The sequence below is a fragment of the Hyperoodon ampullatus genome (assembly GCF_949752795.1).
Source record: "Hyperoodon ampullatus genome assembly, chromosome: 4".
NCBI classification, from domain to species: domain Eukaryota; kingdom Metazoa; phylum Chordata; class Mammalia; order Artiodactyla; family Ziphiidae; genus Hyperoodon; species Hyperoodon ampullatus.
This window is the reverse complement of record NC_136917.1, coordinates 34007061-34025782: the sequence shown is the minus strand read 5'-3', so window position 1 is coordinate 34025782 and position 18722 is coordinate 34007061. Positions and strand designations below refer to the sequence as shown.

The following is an 18722-nucleotide window of genomic DNA, read 5'->3' as shown; positions in this document are numbered from 1 at the left end:
AGGGGTCCGGTGGTCCGAATATCCAGCCTGGAAGATGCACAAGAGGAAGGGACCCCCGGGACCCCCGGGCCGAGGAGCCGCCACCGCCCGCCAGGTGAGTCTGTACCCCACGGCCCGGCCCAGGGGACCCTTCCCACCCTTGTCACACATTCAAGGGAGGGCCCCACCCCCAGGGGAGCCAGATCTCCACCCCAGGTGAGCCCCGGTCCCGCCCCCCTGGTTAGGTTCGACCCCCAAAGTGCGGCCTACTGGCCCCTGCTCCCCAGCTTCTAGCGCCCTCCCAGGGCTCAGGGCCACCTGTTGCCGCAGCAGCTCCAGTCCCGGAGGGGAAGGCCTCCGACCTGGGGTAAGAAAGACAGTTATGGGTCTCCTGGCCTGATCACTCGTGGAACTCTCGCATCAGCCTGGCCAGGTCAGACTCTTTTATCCCCATTGTACAGATGAGGACACTGAGACCCAGAGAGGTGAAGACACCTGCCCAAGGTCATAAGGATTAAATGCTTGGCCAGAGCTAAGCACAAATCCAGAACTGCTGCCATGAGCCCACTGAACTGTGGTTGGGCCCCTTCTCCCTCCCTCACTGCCTTTACCCCAGGCACTGGGAGAGTTTGATTTTTCTCAGCTTTGATGGAAGGAGCTCAGGCCATAACTTAGTGCCCAGGTATTACAGTCTGAGTGACCTGAAGTTCCCTCCCGGCTTCTACACGTTGGACACTTGGCTTCACCACTCTAAGCCTCAGTTTCCTCATCTGTAAAATGGAGCCCCTAAGAGTCCCTATGTCACAGGATAGTCACAAAAATTCATTGAGATAGTTTATGGAAAGTACTAGAACATAGCACTCAATAAGTGTTTTCATCATCATTATTACTATTAGATGGAGACATATATGATTGCCAATATTTGGCCATTTTTGATCCAAAGAAAGGGGGGTAATTTTGTGTACTTCAACCTGATATTATCACATCATGGTTGGTCATTAACCAGGATAGGATAGGAAGACAGGTATGTTACACAGCAAAGCTCCCAATTCCAACTTCTACGTTGTCTGGGCTTCTATTTGCTCTTGACGCCTCCAACCTTCCTTCATGACTCGCTCTGCAAAAGATGCTGGAAAGGAAAAACGAAGGTGTGCAGAGTGGCTTTGCCATGGGGCAGGGTGTGGGGCCTTCCTTCCCCACTGACCTTGGCTAGCAGCACATCATGGGTGTGGGCTCAGAGCGGGCAGTTGGGTCTCTCTAGCTGCCCTTTGCCCCATGTTGATCTGTGCCAGAGGGCCTGCCCACCTTGGGACATCTGTTGTATTCTGGGCCTGTTCTGGCCTCCTGGCACTCCCCAGGGAAATGACTTTCCCCAGCTCTGGGTTCCCTTCCTTCCAAGGGGACTCCAGGTCCATCATGGCTGCCTCTAGCTAGCTGGGGTGCATCCCAAGGTCTGACTGAACCCCCATTGTTCCCACAGCTGGGCCTGCTAGTTGACCTCTCCCCAGATGGCCTGATGATCCCTGAGGAGGGAGTTAGCGATCAGGAACTGGAGGCTGAGTTCTTGGCTTTGGTGGGGGGCCGGCCCCAAGCCCTGGAGAAGCTTAAAGGCAAAGGTAAGACTCTCAACACACCCCTGAACATTTTCTGAGCTCCCTCTGTGGGCGGGGCTTGGAGCTGGGCTCTGGGGCGATGGTGAAATGGAAACAGAGAAGGTGCCTGCCCTTCTGGCATCCACAGTCTGGGTAAGAGTTAAGCAATCAACTCTGGACCCAGAATGAGGGTTTGAATCCCACCTTTGCAACTTACTGGCTGTGTGACTTGATGAATTCCAGCATCTGTGTGGGCCTCTGTTTCCCTGTTTGTAAAATGGGAATAATGACCACACTTACATCACAGGAGTTAATCTTCTAGTGTTCATCAGGCACTTCACATAGGATGTGTCATGTCCTCCAACCCACTGTTCCGTGATCGGGGCTGGGATAGGGAAGGCACAGAGCAATGGGGGAGACCTGTGAGCTGGACTGGGATTCCCGGAGGAGGCACCTGCAGTGGGGAGAGCCAGGTGAAGAGTGGGGGACTGCTTCTGGAGGGTGGGTCACAGCACATGCAGAGGCCCTGGAGGAGACGGCAGGGGCCAGGGGACTCTGCAGTGGTCAGGTGGGGCTGGAGCTCGGGGCAGACGGAGCCTTTACACTTTCTAGCTAATGCAGTTGATACTCGTTATTCATGGATTCTGAATTTGTTATTTCGCTTACTAGCTTAAATTTATTTGTAACCCCCAAATCAGTGCTTGTAGTACTTTTGCAGTCATTCACAGAAGTGTACAGAGCTGCAGAAAACTTGAGTCACCCGATGTGCACGTTCCCAGCTGAGGCGACACTCCGCCTTCTTGTCTCAGCGCATAAATAAGTGTCCTTTCTTTGGTGTGTTTAATGCCACATTTTTCTCTTTTTTGTGCTTTTTGTTGGTGATTTTGTGAATCCATATGGCCCCCAAGCGTAGTGCTGAAGTGCTGTCTCCTGTTCCTAAGCGTGAGAAGGCTGGGACGTACCTTCTATATAAGCTTCATTCAGGCATGAGTTATAGTGGTGTTGGCCTCGAGTTCAATGTTAACGAATCAACAGTGTATATTAAATAAGGTATCTTTAAATAGAAGCACACATAAGACAAGGTTATGTATTGGCTGGTTGACAAAAATGTGCCCCAGAGGCTCACGGGAACCTAATGCTGTATTTCCTCCAGGGACAATGGTTCAGTATTCGCTCGTTCCATGTTTGCAGCAACTTTATAGCACATGGATACTGCGGATAACGAGAATAACATGAACAACAAAATGCTGACAGTATGCTGTTCTAAGAGCTTCTTTTACCTTTAGTCCCCACAAGCTACCTATGAGGGAGAGACTATTGTTGTCCCCATCCAACAGATGTGAAGACTAAGGCCCAGAGAGGTGAAGTGACTTGCCCAAGGTCCCACAGTGAGAAAGTTGCAGATCTGGGATTCCAACTCAGGCGGGATAAGGAAGAGATGAGACCAGGGAGATTGGCGGGGAGGGGGATCATGCCTGGCTGGCCCGAGGGCAATGGGGTGCCATGAAGGGCCAGGAAGGGGACATGCTGCCCCACCACCTGCTACCCTATTTTTCGGGGCCGTGGGTGAACAGGATGGGAGACTGGGGACTCTTGAAGGATCCCGGTCCAGCTGGGGCCTCCCCCTGCCTCTAGGTCCCATGCCCATGGAGGCCATTGAGAAGATGGCCAGCTTGTGCATGAGAGACCCGGACAAGGATGAGGAGGAGGGGACGGACGAGGAGGATGTGGAGGCTGATGATGACCTGCTGGTGAGCACCCAGGATGGGGCAGGGGACCTCCCTTCCATTGCTGCCCCGTCTGGCAGGCCCTCATGACTGGCCCCTGGCTGTGTGTCCCTCTAGGCGGAACTGAATGAGGTCCTTGGGGAGGAACAGAAGGCTTTGGAGTCCCACCCTCCTGTGGCCCAGGTATACCTCCGAAGACACTGGTCCCTGCAGCCCGGGGTTCAAGGCCTTCTTCTTCCCCTCTCAGCCATGGGACCTCGCTCAGGTGGCGGGATGCCACTGAGCCCCAGTTCTCTGCCCTGGGAAATGGGATGATGATTTCTGCCCCTTTGGGGTTAGGGTAGCAACATGCCTGGTATACAGTGGGTACTCAACCAAGGAAGATGTCAGGGCGGGCCCAAGTGGGGTCACTGCCCAGACTGTGTGCTCGGCCCCTCCCACAGCCAAAGGCCACAACCCCCAGCCCAGGGTTGGAGGCCACCTTGCAGGAGAGGCTGACCCTCTACCAGACAGCGATCGAAAGCGCCCGGCAAGCTGGAGATGGTGCCAAGATGCGGCGCTACGACCGGGGGCTTAAGGTGAGCGGGCAGACGGGAGGGTGCTGGGACCTCACCACCCAGCTCCAGGCCCCTGCCAAACCCACATTCACATCTTCTCCCAGACACTTGAAAACCTGCTGGCCTCTGTCCAGAAGGGGAAAGCCATCGATGAAGGGGACATCCCGCCGCCTGTGGCTGTGGGGAAGGGCCCAGTGGCTACGCCCAGCCACATCCCAGCACCCACCCAGCCGGTCCCTACGAACCCACCGGCCCCAGATTCCCGGGTCATCGTGGAGGGTCCTCCTTCAACTGCCCCAGCCTCGTCCCTGGTCTCTGCTAAGCCCCAGCTGCCCCCAGGTAGGCCAAGGACAGGGCTGGGCTGATGTGGGATGGGCCGGGTATTTATTCAGTGGTAGGGCGCTCTGCGGGGTTGCAGGCCTGACACTGACTGTTAGATATTTTTAACACCCTTCCCTCCCCGGAGCCTACTTTCCAGGGGGGACATGAGCTCACAGAGAGGTTTTGTGTGTGTGGTGGCAGTAAAATATATTTAACAACACATTTGCTATTTCACCGTGTTTCAATGTGCAATTGAGAGGCATTTGGCTTATTCACAATATTGCTCAGTCATCACTTCTGTTTTCAAAACTTTTTCCTCACCCCAAACGGAAACTCTGTCTCCATTAAATGCTAACTCCCCATTCTCTCTCTCCCAGCCCCTAGTAACCACCATTCTACTTTCTGTCCCTATGGGTTTGCCTCTGTAGACGTTTCACATAAGTGGAATCGTCAGTCCACTCTTTGCCCTCCTGTGTCTGGCTTCCTTCACTTAGCATAATGTTGCAGTGTGTGTGTCAGAACTCCATTCCTTTCTATGACAGAGTAACATTCCCACACATAGGGTTTTCGGGGGGGGGTTGGTTTGTTTCTTACAGAAACACAACATTATTTTATTAGTCACTGTAATTTTAATCATGACCTCTTTATTTTTTTTCACATCGGCAATGTTCAAAATCTCAAGACCTTTTAGGTTTTTTTTTAATTTTTGTATAGTAGAGTTGATTTACAATGTTCTGTTAGTTTCTGCTGTACAGCAAAGTGAGTCAGTTATGCATGTTAATATATCCACTCTCTTTTAGATTCTTTTCCCATACAGGTCATTACAGAGTATTGAGTAGAGTTCCCTGTGCTTTACAGGAGGTCCTTATTGGTTATCTATTTTGTATATAGTCGTGTGTATGTGTCAATCCCAGTCTCCCAAGTTATCCCTCCCCCCTCCCCCGCCTTACTCCCTGGTAACCGTAAGTTTGTTTTCTACATCTGTGACTCAATTTCTGTTTTTTTTTTTTTTTTTTTTTTTTTTTTTTTTTTTTTTTTTTTTTTGTGGTACGCGGGCCTCTCACTGTTGTGGCCTCTCCCGTTGCGGAGCACAGGCTCCGGATGCGCAGGCTCAGCAGCCATGGCTCACGGGCCCAGCCGCTCCGCGGCATATGGGATCCTCCCAGACCGGGGCACGAACCCGTATCCCCTGCATCGGCAGGCGGACTCTCAACCACTGCGCCACCAGGGAGGCCCTCAATTTCTGTTTTATAAATCGGTTCATTTGTACTCTTTTTTTAGATTCCACATATAACTGATATCATATGATATTTGTCCTTCTCTGTCTGACTTACTTCACTCAGTATGACAATCTCTAGGTCCATCCATGTCACTGCAAATGGCAGTATTTTGTCCTTTTTTATGGCTGAGTAATATTCCGTTGTATATATGTACCACATGTTCTTTTTTCTTTTTTTAAATTAATTAATTAATTAATTTATTTATTTATTTTTGGCTGTGTCGGGTCTTTGTTGCTGCGAGCAGGCTTTCTCTAGTTGTGGCGAGCAGGGTCTACTCTTTGTTGCAGTGCACGTGCTTCTCATTGCCGTAGCTTCTCATGTTGTGGAACATGGGCTCTGGGCGTGTGGGCTTCAGTAGTTGTGGCACATGAGCTCAGTAGTTGTGGCTTGTGGGCTCTAGAGCACAGGCTCAGTAGTTGTGGTGCACGGGCTTAGTTGTTGCTCCGTGGCATGTGGGATCCTCCCATACCAGGGCTTGAACCGCTGCGCCACCAGGGAAGTCCCTGTACCACATCTTCTTTATCCATTCCTCTGTTGATGGACATTTAGGTTGCTTCCATGTCCTGGCTATGGTAAATAGTGCTACAATGAACGTTGGGGGTGCATGTATCCTTTTTTTTTTTTAATATCTTTATTGGAGTATAACTGCTTTACAATGTTTTGTTAGTTTCTGCTGTATAATAAAGTGAATCAGCTATATGTATACATACATCCCCATATCCCCTCCCTCTTGTGTCTCCCTCCCACCCTCCCTATCCCACCCCTCTAGGTGGTCACAAAGCACCGAGCTGATCTCCCTGTGCTATGCGGCTGCTTCCCACTAGCTATCTGTTTTACATTTGGTAGTGTATATATGTCCATACCACTCTCTCACTTCGTCCCAGCTTCCCCTTCCCCTCCACGTGTCCTCAAGTCCATTCTCTACATCTGTGTCTTTATTCTTGTCCTGCCCCTACGTTCTTCAGAACCATTTTTTTAGATTCCGTATATATGTGTTAGCATACGGTATTTGTTTTTCTCTTCCTGACTTACTTCACCCTGTAGCATGTATCCTTTCAAATTATGGTTTTCTCCAGATGTATGCCCAGGAGTGGGATTGCTGGATCATATGGCAGCTCTATTTTTAGTTTTTTAAGGAATCTCCGTATTGTTCTCCATAGTGGCTGTACCAATTTACATTCCCACCAGCAGTGTAGGAGGGTTCCCTTTTCTCCACACCCTCTCCAGCATTTATTGTTTGTAGATTTTTTGATTCCCACACATAGGGTTTTGAGTGAATAATTCCCAAGCCCTCAGCTTGTCTGTCTTTCCTATAAAACTCACCTGCTGGAGGATGTACCTCCCAAGAAGTTTCTTTCCCCCAACCTCCCTTCTCCCCCTTTAGGAAAGAAACATGGGGATCTGTCCCAGGGGCAAACGCTGCCCCGGTGGGAACCAAAGAGATACTTGAAACACTGGCCTGGGGTTCAGAAAGTGAACCCCTGGTCTCTAAATCCTTCTGCAGCCAGGCTGGTTTCTAAGCTTTTGTTTTTGGCAAAGTTCAAGGACGACTATCAGAAATCATCACCTGAGATTCTCAGCTGAAATCATCAATAATTTTTCATAATGGAGTTTTTGGTATGTAGCTGGGCAGGGGCTCTGAGAATCACGTGACATCACAATAATAAGACTGTCTCTTTCCTTCTATTTGTTGATGTGGAGCAGGTTTCTCTACATATTAAAAACAAAAAAGGAAAGCAGGAAAAGAATAAACAAGGAAACAGAGATAAATCTTAGGAGGTAGACCCAGCCACCACTGTGTCAGCAAGAGCTGCCTTGCCAATAAAATTTTACTCTTAGTATATAAAAATTATTTGTCAAAAAAGCTCAATATATTTAGGCTTTGCTCAATTTCATGCTGATAATAATTGTAACAGTAATTCTATCCTGGAAGAAAAATTCTTTAACACAGAGACTTGCGATGGCAGTAAACAAAGCGAATCAGATGTCAAGGTGTTGGGGAGAGGGGTAGATAAATTAGGAGTTTGGGATTAACAGATACACACTACTATATATAAAATAGAAAATAGGTAAACAACAAAGACCTACTGTATAGCACAGGGAACTGTACTCAGTATCTTGTAATAACCTATAATGGAAAAGAATCTGAAAAAGAATAAATATATATATATATATATATATATATAAATAACTGAATCAGTTTGCTGTGCACCTAAAACTAACACAATGTAGTAAATTAATTATACCTCAATTTTAAAAAAACGTTAAGGTGTTTTAGACACCTCTTCTGACAAGTCCTCCAAAACTAAAGCAGTGGGTCCAGTTGTCAGTCTGAAAAAGTACAATGCATGCTGTTTTTCAGGTGTTTCTAGGATTTCTGGACACTGGGTGGTGTATCTATTGTATTTTTTTTAATATACTGACAATTGTACCTATTGTTTTCAATTTAGGGATACTTCCCCTAAAAACTGAGCATATTGTTTGAAACTGTAACTAACATACTGTTTAATAAGCCATTTAATCCTGTTTCCCAACTTTGCTGATACAGTGCATAGATGTACATTTAAATGTACGATGGGGTTGTCAAAAAAAGCCTTTCAAGTACCCACATATATCATGTTATGATACAGTTCTGTGGGAGACGTGGATGTAAATAAGGGAAGATCTGAAATTCCCGAGTGCTAAATGTGAACCCTGGCATATATTTAAATAGTAACTGTTGGTATATAGTCAAAAGAAGATCTGAAATTCCTGATTGCTAAATGTGAAACCTGACACATATTTAAATAGTAAATGTTGGTTTGTGTTGTTTCAACCCACTGACTTCGCAGTAATTTGTTACAGCAGCAACAGGAAACTAATAAAATAGCAAAAAATAATTTTTACCTTTTTCTATATATTTTTCCCCAGTCAGTTTTAACTTTGCTATTTTTTATATAAGAAATTAAAAATTTTTACCGAGCCAAAAAAAAAAAAAAGAAGTAAATGTTGGTATATAGTCAAAAGAATTGAAAGCAGGGACGTGGAAAGGTATTTGTACACTTGTGTTCTTAGCAGTATTATCCACAATAGCCAAAAGGTAGAAGAAACACAGCGTCTATTGACGGATACAGGCACACCTCGTTTTTTCCAGTTTTTGCTTTATTGTGATTCACAGATATTGCAGTTTTTTACAAACTGAAGGGTGGTGGCAACCGCGCTTTGAGCTAGTCTGTTGGCGCCATTTTTCCAGCAGCATTTACTCACTGTGTGTCTCTCTGTCACATTTTGGCAATTCTCACAGTATTTCAAACTTTTTCATTATTATATTTGTTATGGGGATCTGTGATCAGTGATCTTTGATGTTACTGCTACAATTTGCTAAAGGCTCTGTTGGTAGTTAGCATTTTTTAACAATAAAATATTTTTATACTAAAGTATGTACGTTGGTTTTTTAGACATAATTCTATTGCACACTTTATAGAATACAGTATAGTGTAGTCACTTTTGTATGCACTGGGACACCAAAAAAATTGAGTGACTCACTTTATTACGGTATTTGCTTTATTGCGGTGGTCCGGAACCAAACCCGAAATATCTCAGAGGTATGCTTGTAAATAGATAAACAGATGTGGTCCATTCATGCAATGGAATAGTATTCACCCTTAAAAAAGAAGGAAATTCTGACACCTGCTACAACATGGATGAACCTTGGGGACATTATACTGAGTGAAATAAGCCAGTCACAGAAGGACAGATACTATATGATTCCACTTACAGGAGGTCCCTAAAGGAGTCCAATTCGTAGAGACAGAAAGTAGAATGGGGGTTCCCAGGGGCTCGGGGAGAGGGGATAGGGAGTTAGTGTTTATGGGGACAGAGTTTCAGTTGGGGAAGATGAAAGAGTTCTGGAGATGGACGGTGGGGAACGTTGCCCAACAATGTGAATGTACTTAATGCCACTGAACTGTACACTTAAAAAGGGTTAAGATGGTAAATTTTATGTTGTGTGTATTTTACCGCAATTTGAAAAAATAAAAAGGGAATATTGGTGAGTTTCAAATCACCATAGTAGTTAGGATACATTTGATTTAAAAGAGTGGTGTGATGGTTTTCTTTATCGAATGTCAATATTTGGAGACACTGGGAATGACAACCCTTGCTACTTTTTCAACTTAAAATGAAAAGTTTTCGTTGTCAACTTAAAAATGTGTAAGGGTACATAAAGTTTTCCAGAATTCTCTTGGGGGCAAAACAGAAATGGCTCCAGAGACTGACAGTCATGCGGTTGAGTCCCCACCATGCCATCTTCAGGCTGTGTGACCTTGGGGAGGCAGTATCCCCTCTCTGAGCCTTAATTCTCAAATCTATAAGGTGGGCCTAAGAACAGTCTTTGTTGTGAGAATTAAGTAGAAATGGTTTGCGTGCTGTTCCCCCTCCCAGGTCCCTGCAGCCCTGGCCCCCTGGCCCAGTTGCAGAGCCGCCAGCGCGAGTACAAGCTGGCCGCCCTCCGCGCCAAGCAGCAGGGAGATACCGCCACTGCCGCAAGACACTTCCGCGTGGCCAAGGTGTGCCCAGACTGACTGACAGGGTCAGAGGGAGAGGACAGGATGCTCCTGACATTGTGTGATGGCAAAGAACAGGGGCTCTGGAGTCAGACAGATTTGAATCCTGGTCACTCTGTAGCTGTAGTTTGTTGCACCTCTTGAAGGCTCAGTTTACCCTCTCTGTGAAATGGGCATAAGTGTCTGGAAGAGGCTTGAGCAAGTTGCTGCAAAGGAAGGGACAGAGCGGGGAGTCCTCTGTTGTGGGCAGGGCATAGGGACTCCCCTCAGGGTCCTGGCCCCCAGCTGCAGCCTCTTCCCCTGATCTTCCTTTTCCCAGAGCTTTGACGCTGTCTTGGAGGCCCTGAGCCGGGGGGAGCCTGTGGACCTGTCACGCCTGCCCCCTCCAGCTGGTGAGGACCCCACCCTGCCCACCCTCCAGGTCTGCTGGAGGCCTCCACGAAGTTCTTTCTAATGCTGCCGCCCCTGTTGGTCAGGCCCAGGGACCCCACCCTCAGGCCAGGCCAGCCTGGTGGGGGAAAGGGCGGCCACAAGCAAGCCCCCCATCGGACTGGACCTCTCTGCCCCCAGACCAGCTGCCCCCAGACCCACCATCACTGCCACCACAGCCTCCAACTCCTGCCGTCGTGCCCTCCATGCCAGGTAGGCTTCTGGGACCCTGTGGGGTGGGCCAGCCAGAGCAAGACAGTCTCCCCACCCCTAGACTCTTAACTCTACCCCCTTGTCTGGCCCAGAGGTTCCTGCACCCCCAAGGACTCTCCTGGAGGCGCTGGAGCAGCGGATGGAGCGGTACTGTGTGGCCGCGGCTCAGGCGAAGACCAAGGGGGACCAGCGGAAGGCTCGCATGCACGAGCGCATTGTGAAGGTGTGTGGAGACCAAGTGGGCGGGTCGGCAGCCCCTCAAAACCTTGCCCAGGAAGCCCTAACACCTGCGTCCCCTGCAGCAATACCAAGATGCCATCCGAGCCCACAAGGCTGGTCGGGCCGTGGATGTGGCCGAGCTGCCTGTGCCCCCAGGTAGGCCCCGCCTCCGGCCCCTACCCCTCTAACCTCTGAGCCTTTGCAGGTGCTATTCCTTCCGACTCTGCAGTCTCAGGGAACCAATGGCTTGCACATTCAGAAATTCTGCAAGCTTGTTAGACAGTTGGTAGCTTAAAATCAGTCGCAATGGGAGAGTTTATACCACGGAAATTGGCAAGCACTAAAAATCAGGAGGTTTTATTTGCAGAGCCTGTTCACCAGCCCACCACTGCCTGCTCCCTCCATTTCTTCTTTGTTTTGACTCAACTCCTTCCTAGTCATCAGCTCTCAGTTTTACAGATCCCTGCTTAGCCTCCCATCAGCCCCCCAGTGGGTAGGAGGCTTCCTCTGGGATCTCAGAGCTGCCCGTGTGTCCCCCATGAGAGCAATTATGTGTCTGCACCTTGGTCCCGTGGGAGTCCCTCCAGGCCCAAGACTACCTCTTATGCCCAGCACACTACCTCACACAGTGCTTGCTTGTTGGAGTCTGGTCAAGGCCCAGTCGGGGTCAGGCAAGAGGAAGGGCAAGAGGGAGGTTGGAATGGTCTGGCCATCTCCACCCAACCAGCAGCATCTCCTTTCTTACATGCAAAGTAGACTCAATGGCCTGAGTCTCCTTATCGGGGGAGGAACCTGAGTCTCCGCCATTATGGTGTTGGCCTCTCCCTCCTGATTGGGTCCCAACTGGCCGCCCAGGCTTTCCCCCGATCCAGGGCCTGGAGGCCACTGAACCCACCCAACAGAGCCTGGTGGGGGTCCTAGAGACTGCCGTGAAGCTGGCCAACCAGGATGAAGGCCCAGAGGACGAAGAGGATGAGGAGCCTAAGAAGGTGTGAGGGCCCGGGGCCTTGGGGTGAGGCAAGGGAGTGGCAGCAAAGCCGAGCCCCAGCAGTCCTGGCCTTGAGCCAGAAAGAACCGGCTACACATCGGGGCCCTGCTGCCTTCTGGCTGTGTGGCCATGGGCAAGTCGTTTTGCTCTCTGACCCTCGGGCTCCTCCTCTGTAAACTGAGCACAGTAATAGTCCCTACCTCCCAGGGCTGTTGCAAAGATTCAGTGTGAACAAGATCATATGTTGTGTTCAGTGCTGAGGAAACAGAAACTAAGACGGTCAGTGTTGTCAGTGTCGGGCCCTGACCCTTTGGGGAGTGGACTCATCACAGGTGCTGGGAAAGCTCTGACTTCCTCTCTATCCCTCAGCAGCTCAACAGCCCTGCAGCCCCCACAGCCCAGCCCAAAGCCCCACCTTCAAAGGCACCCCAGTCAGGATCGGCCCCAGCAGCCAAAGCAGCCCCCAAAGGCACATCCACCAGAGGTAGGTACACCTGCCCCACCTGGGCTACCTATTTATTGCCTGGCCACGGGTTGGGCAGCACCCGCAGACGCCCCTGTGCCCACAGCCCAGCAGCAGCTGGCCTTCCTGGAGGGCCGCAGGAAGCAGCTCCTGCAGGCGGCGCTGCGAGCCAAGCAGAAGAATGACGTGGAGGGTGCCAAGATGCACCTGCGCCAGGCCAAGGGGCTGGAGCCCATGCTGGAGGCCTCACGCAACGGACTGCCCGTGGACATCGCCAAGGTGAACCCTCTAGGCCTGCTGGACCTTCCCAAGCACTCACCCTTCAGGCTCATGCCACTTAGCAGCCATGTGACTTGGAGTGTATTAATCAGCATCCAGGTTAAGCTGCTGAAACAAATAGGCCTCCCCAAGACAGTGGCTGAAACAAGACAGACATTTATGTTTCTTGCATGTAACATTCAGGGCATTCTGGTCTCTAAAAGACAAAGCCCTTCAGGGCCCAGGTTCTTTTATCTTGTTGCTCTGCCGCACCCTAGGTCTTGTCCACATGGTCAAAGTGGTTTGATGCCTTGTCTGCATCCCGGCTATGAGAAGTTACATGGAATTGTCATCACTTCTGCTTGCCTCCCACTGGCCAGAACTGAGTCACATGGCCACACCTAGCTGCAGCAGAGACTGGGACATGTAGACTACATGTGTGCTGTGTGCCCAGGCAGGACTCCATTACTAGGGAAGAGGGGGTGGGGATCAGACTTGGAGGAAAATGGATAACAGATTCTGCCATTTGGGGCAGGACCATCCACTTCTCTTTGAGCATTACTTTTCTCCTTGGGAAAGAAGGAAGAACAGGGACAGGGGATGAAGCCATAGTCAGGAAAGGCCTCTTTAAGGAGGGGTGACGTTTCGGCAGAGACCTGGGTGGGCCTGCTCCTTGCTGACCAGCAGACCCTACCTCATGAGCCTCGTCCTCCCCAGGTGCCACCCGCCCCTGTCAACAAGGACGACTTCGCCCTGGTCCAGCGGCCCGGCCCAGGTCTCTCTCAGGAGTCTGTCCGGCGCTACGGTGAACTCACCAAGCTCATAAGGCAGCAGCACGAGGTGAAGGGGGATTCCCTGCCCAAGTCACTACAAGGGCATGGGCCCCCAACCCTCCCCTCACTTTCTTCTGCTCCCTCAGATGTGCCTGAACCACTCTAACCAGTTCACCCACCTGGGCAACATCGCTGAAACCAGCAAGTAAGAGGCCCCGCCCCCATCCCCACCAGACATCTGCACCCCCAGCCCGCCCCTGGGACCCGGGACCTGAGCAGGGCCCTCTTGCCGGCAGATTTGAGAAGCTGGCGGAGGACTGTAAGCGGAGCATGGAGACGCTGAAGCAGGCCTTTGCCCGGGGTCTCCCCACACCCGCTGCTCGCTTTGAGCAGAGAACCTTCAGCATCATCAAGTAAGGCCCCTGGGACCCCCCCAGCCCTTTGGAGAGGGGTTTGTGCTCCCCGGAAGCCAGCAGAGGATTTGCCTCTGGAGTAGAGTTTGGGGAGCTGGTGGGAGCACAATGTGTGCAGGGGTCCTGAGGCAGACGTGACACGCGAGTGAAGGATGGCAATAGGGTGTTGACAGTGACACACTTGGAAGTGGGGATGATCTATTGACTGCAGGCATGTGCCTGGTCCCAAAGGCCTGGGCAAGCCCGTGGGATGGTGATCTTGGTCCTGCTCCTGTTAAGTCTTCTTACACCCCAGGGAGTTGGGATTGTTTTTTCCCACTTGTAGATGAGATTAGGTGCAGGCACTGGGATAACCTAAGATCACCATCTAGGATAACCCACACCCCTTACCCCGGCCCCCCTGCATCTGCATAGCCTGGCTCCCTATCACTTCATCTCCTCCCACTGTCCCCACTTCACTCACCTCCTGCCACATAGACCTCTTTTTGGTCAATCAGACACACCAGCCGTGTTCCCACTCAGGGCCTTTGCACCAGCTATTTCCTCTGCTCAGACTCTCTCATGCAGGTTACCATGTAGCGGCCTCTTCTTGACATTCAGAGTCACCTGTGATGTTACCTCCCCTGAGAGGCCCTCCCTGATCACTCTGTCTAAAGCAGCCCCTCCTGAGCACACTCCACTCTCTCCCCTGTTTTAATTCTCTGCAGAGTTGTTGTTGTTTTGTTTGCTTATTTATATATTCATGGGTCATCTGTCCACTCAGCTCTAGCCCCGGCTCCATGAGCAAAGGCATGGGGTCTGCCTCATTTACTTCTGTATCCCCAGCAGTGAAGACACTGGCTGGCATATAGTAGATGCTCAAGAAATACTGTCAAAGAAAGAGCAGGTCCCACAGCAGCTAGGGCCACTGGCTGGTGCAGAGTAAGTCCCAAATAAGTATGTGCAGAGTGGAGAAAGGACTCAAAAGGTAGCCAGTGGTGGACCTGGATAGAGAATTCTGTCTGGTCCTAAAACTCAAGCCTAGGCGCTGAGACAGCCCTAAGAGACCGGGGGGAGGGCAGAGAAGGCGGGCAGGCAGTGGCACTGAGGTGCCTCTGTCTCTTGCCCGCCCTCCTGGAAGGATCTTCCCTGACCTCAGCAGCAACGACATGCTCCTGTTCATTGTGAAGGGCATCAACTTGCCCACACCTCCAGGTGAGGGGGCTTCAGGCAGGGGTGGGGCCGTGGGGTCCACCCCTCTGCCCAGCTCTGACCCTCATTTGCCCACAGGGCTGTCCCCCGGTGACCTGGATGTCTTTGTTCGGTTCGACTTCCCCTATCCCAACGTGGTATGTGGGGAGCTGAGGAGGGACGGGCTCTAGCCCCATCGGGCCCGGGAGTGAGTCTGGCCGGGGTTCAAGGGCAAGCCTCAGCCCCTGAGCTTTTTCGCTTCCTGTCTGGTCACAGGAGGAAGCTCAGAAAGACAAGACCAGTGTGATCAAGAACACAGACTCCCCTGGTGAGCCTTGGACGGGAAGCAGTCCTCCTCCGAAAGCCCATGAGACCATAGCCTGACCCCTCCTTCCTCCCTCCCTCCTTCCCTGGGCAGAGTTCAAGGAGCAGTTCAAACTCTGCATCAACCGCAGCCACCGTGGCTTCCGAAGGGCCATCCAGACCAAAGGCATCAAGTTCGAAGTGGTCCACAAGGGGTAAGCTGGGGCCACAGGTGCTGCATGGGCTCTAGAGGAGGGGGAGCTTCCCTGGGCCAACCATCCTGTCCCCTCTCACACACACAGGGGGCTGTTCAAGACCGACCGGGTCCTGGGCACAGCCCAGCTGAAGCTGGACGCCTTGGAGGCAGCATGCGAGGTTCGGGAGATCCTTGAGGTGAGAGGTGGACATTCGTCTGAATGCTCCGGTATGGCCGTGCCGCTCAGGAACACCGCCCAGGTGCTGCCTGCCCTGAGCCCCCAAGGGTCCCCTCTGCTGACCCAGCCCCTCCCCGGGAGCCCCAGACCTCCCTGCTACCCAGCCTTAAATACCCTCAGCACCCTGCTCCATTATGAGCAGCTGGTGTGTCAGCCATACCCATGGACTCATATTTTGGAAATTGCTTTGGTCTCCCTGAGCCCAGCCCTGAGCCTGCAGCCACTGCCTGCTTCCTAACAGGCTCCCCTTACTCCCACCCAGGTCCTGGATGGTCGTAGGCCCACAGGGGGGCGGCTGGAGGTGATGGTTCGGATTCGGGAGCCACTGACAGCCCAGCAGTTGGAGACGACAACTGAGAGGTGGCTGGTCATCGACCCCGTGCCAGCAGCTGTGCCCACAGTGAGAGCCCTGCCCATCGGCAGCCCCAGGGAAGGAGGGAGGCTTGGTTCAAGGGGGCCAAGGCTCACAAGACTGGTTCTGTCCTCTGAAGCAGGTTGCTGGGCCCAAAGGGAAAGCCCCTCCCGTGCCTGCTCCTACGAGGGAGCCAGGGAACAGGTAGGTGGCTGCGCCCGGCTGTGCTGGAGAGAACCCCCTTCTTCTTATCTCAGCCTGTCCTGGACAACTTCCCATCAGGCACAAATTGGAGCATGTCTCTCCCCTGCTTCAAGACCTTTCCTGGCTTCCCTTCTCCTGGAGCATCTAGTTTAAACTCCTCAGCTTGATCTTTAAGACCTTTTGTGATCTCCGTCAATATGTCCAGCCTTCTCTCTCCCCACTTCCTCCTGTTGGTTCATGGATACACTTAGTTTTCACTGACCTCTGGGCTTCTCTGGGTTACAATGTCCTGAGCATTGTATCCCTATCCTACAACCCCTATCCCCACACTATCTCCTTGCTCCTCTGCCCAACTCTGACTCCTTTGAGTCCCAACCTGGCTCTCACCTCCTCCAGGAAGCCCTCCCTGACACCTGGCATCACAGTTGCCTGGGTGTACAACCATTGTCCCTATTAGGTTGTGGACTCGGCAACACAGGGGTGGGCCTGGCTTGTCTCCCGCTGTTCCCCAGTGCCCAGTGTGTCTGTTGAATTAATGGGGTCGGGGATGGGAGATCCCTGCAGCCCCTCACCCCTCCCCAACCCCATAGATCAGCCCGGCCCCTGCATAGTCTCAGCGTGCTGGCCTTCGACCAAGAGCGTCTGGAGCGGAAGGTGGGTACCCATCCTGCAAGGCTCAGTGGGGCAGGATTGGGGGTCTGCAGGCCCGGGCAGGGCCCTCACAACTCCCTCTGCACACACCCCCCAGATCCTGGCCTTCAGGCAGGCACGGCGGCCGGTGCCCCCCGAGGTGGCCCAGCAGTACCAGGACATCATACAGCGCAGCCAGTGGCAGAGGGCACAGCTGGAGCAGGGGGGCCCCAGCATCCGGCAGGGTAGGATCTCAGGGATGAGTAGGTGGGGGAGGGGCGAGGCAGGGGGCCCCATCGTGACCCCCTCCCTCCCTCAGAGTACATGGCCCAGCTGGAGCGGCAACTGCAGTTCTACACAGAGGCCGCCCGACGCCTGGGCAATGATGGCAGCAGGGTGAGCCGCAGGCGGGCCGGGCGGGTGGGCATCGGGGGGCCGGGGGGCCAGGGCTGCCAGGGGCTGCCCACTGACCACCTGTTGGCCCCCCAGGAGGCTGCCAAGGAGGCACTGTATAGACGGAACCTGGTCGAGAGTGAGGTGAGAGGCTTGGGTATTGGGGACGGGGTGGGCAGCTGTGGCCACGTCCCCCCCACCCTGACCCCGGCGGCCTCTCCCCTCAGCTGCAGCGGCTCCGCAGGTGAGGGGCCAAAGGGGCGGGCGGCCCCTGGAGAGCCGGGAGCGGGTCCAAGGCCCCGGCGCTGGGAGGAGCTAACACGGCCACAGCCTCAGACCAGACAAGCAGACAATCAGTGGACAGTCGGCTCTGGATGGACACGTTCCCCCGGCTGGGCCCACCTGGCGCGACTGGAGCCTCCCTGGCAGGGGACATTGGGGGCGTCCGCCTGTGTGTGCCCCTCACCTAGGCCTGGCCGGGTGGGCCCCTGAGAGTCCGTTTGCACAGCCCAGGGGTGTGCGGCCCCTTGCCTGCCTCCGAGGTGGGAGGACAGCTAGGACCAAACCTCAAGGGCCCCTGCAAGCACTTTAGTTCCAGCCCATCCCCAGCCTTAACCCTGACGCCCACCCACACCCCAAAGAAGCCACTGAGGCCAGGCAGAGCCCAGCTGGCTCCCCAGAGGGTTGCCCTGGCCCAGCTGGGCCCCCAGGGCTGACACACGGAATAAACAGCCAGGCCATACCTGGCTCACTCTGTCCTGCCTTTGTTTCTTGCTCCTGCCCTCAGTGCCTGGACTGGGTCTCCTTCACAGCTCCCCTGCGGGCTGATGGAGAGGTGCCTGCGAGAAGAGCAGGCTGGCAGGGGGTGTGCCCGTGAAGGATGTGTGCTACGCGCACACTTGCTGCGAGGACGTGTGTGAAGGCCTGTGCACGTGTCATGAGCGTCTGTGGCCCACCTGGGGGGCATCTGCGAGTGTCTCTTCAGCTGGTGGCCTTGGGCGTATCTGGGTTTACATGTGTGGTCAGGTCATACGTGGTGCTGCTTGGTGACCCGTGTGTGTCTCAGGGCCTTGACAGCCAGCCCTGCCGCTCACTGGCCACAGGACCTGGGCCAAATTGCCTGACCCACTTAGCATCCCAGAGCTTCAGCTGCCTCTGCTGGACGCAGGGAAGATGAGAGCCCCTCCCACAAGCTGAAGGGCACCTGGTCGGTGGTGAACACTTGAAAGGGCTAGGCTTTTTGTTGTTGTTGTCGGCTGCACTGTGTGGCATGTGGGATCTTAGTTCCCCATCCAGGGATCGAACCTGCGCCCCCTGCAGTGGAAGCGCGGAGTCTTTTTTTTTTTTTTTTTTTTTTTTTTTGCGGTATGTGGGCCTCGCGCTGTTGTGGCCTCTCCCGTTGCGGAGCACAGGCTCCGGACGCGCAGGCTCAACGGCCATGGCTCACGGGCCCAGCCGCTCCGCGGCATGTGGGATCCTC

The 18722-nt window shown here is 52.8% G+C and overlaps 1 protein-coding gene across 2 annotated transcripts; it reads left to right on the top strand.

The window, feature by feature from the left end:
- Window positions 1-34: 34 nt before the first annotated feature.
- Window positions 35-17998, top strand: CC2D1A (coiled-coil and C2 domain containing 1A; the record flags this gene model as incomplete). 2 transcript variants are annotated; one of them, XM_079703319.1, is made up of 29 exons in its annotated part: window positions 35-94; window positions 1460-1595; window positions 3207-3322; window positions 3416-3481; window positions 3742-3876; window positions 3960-4194; window positions 9879-10003; window positions 10320-10392; window positions 10571-10642; window positions 10735-10865; window positions 10945-11017; window positions 11717-11850; window positions 12222-12333; window positions 12419-12591; window positions 13288-13410; window positions 13490-13548; window positions 13640-13756; window positions 14877-14950; window positions 15026-15084; window positions 15203-15254; window positions 15345-15444; window positions 15532-15622; window positions 15926-16063; window positions 16158-16219; window positions 16810-16873; window positions 16968-17094; window positions 17169-17245; window positions 17339-17386; window positions 17470-17998. In XM_079703319.1, 29 exons carry the CDS (start codon window positions 35-37, stop codon window positions 17488-17490), a joined length of 2853 nt encoding a protein of 950 aa, XP_079559445.1. In that variant the 3' UTR covers window positions 17491-17998. The 2 variants fall into 2 exon arrangements, with proteins under 2 accessions (XP_079559445.1, XP_079559444.1); XM_079703318.1 differs by having other exon boundaries at window positions 16155-16219.
- Between the last annotated feature and the right edge of the window lie 724 nt (window positions 17999-18722).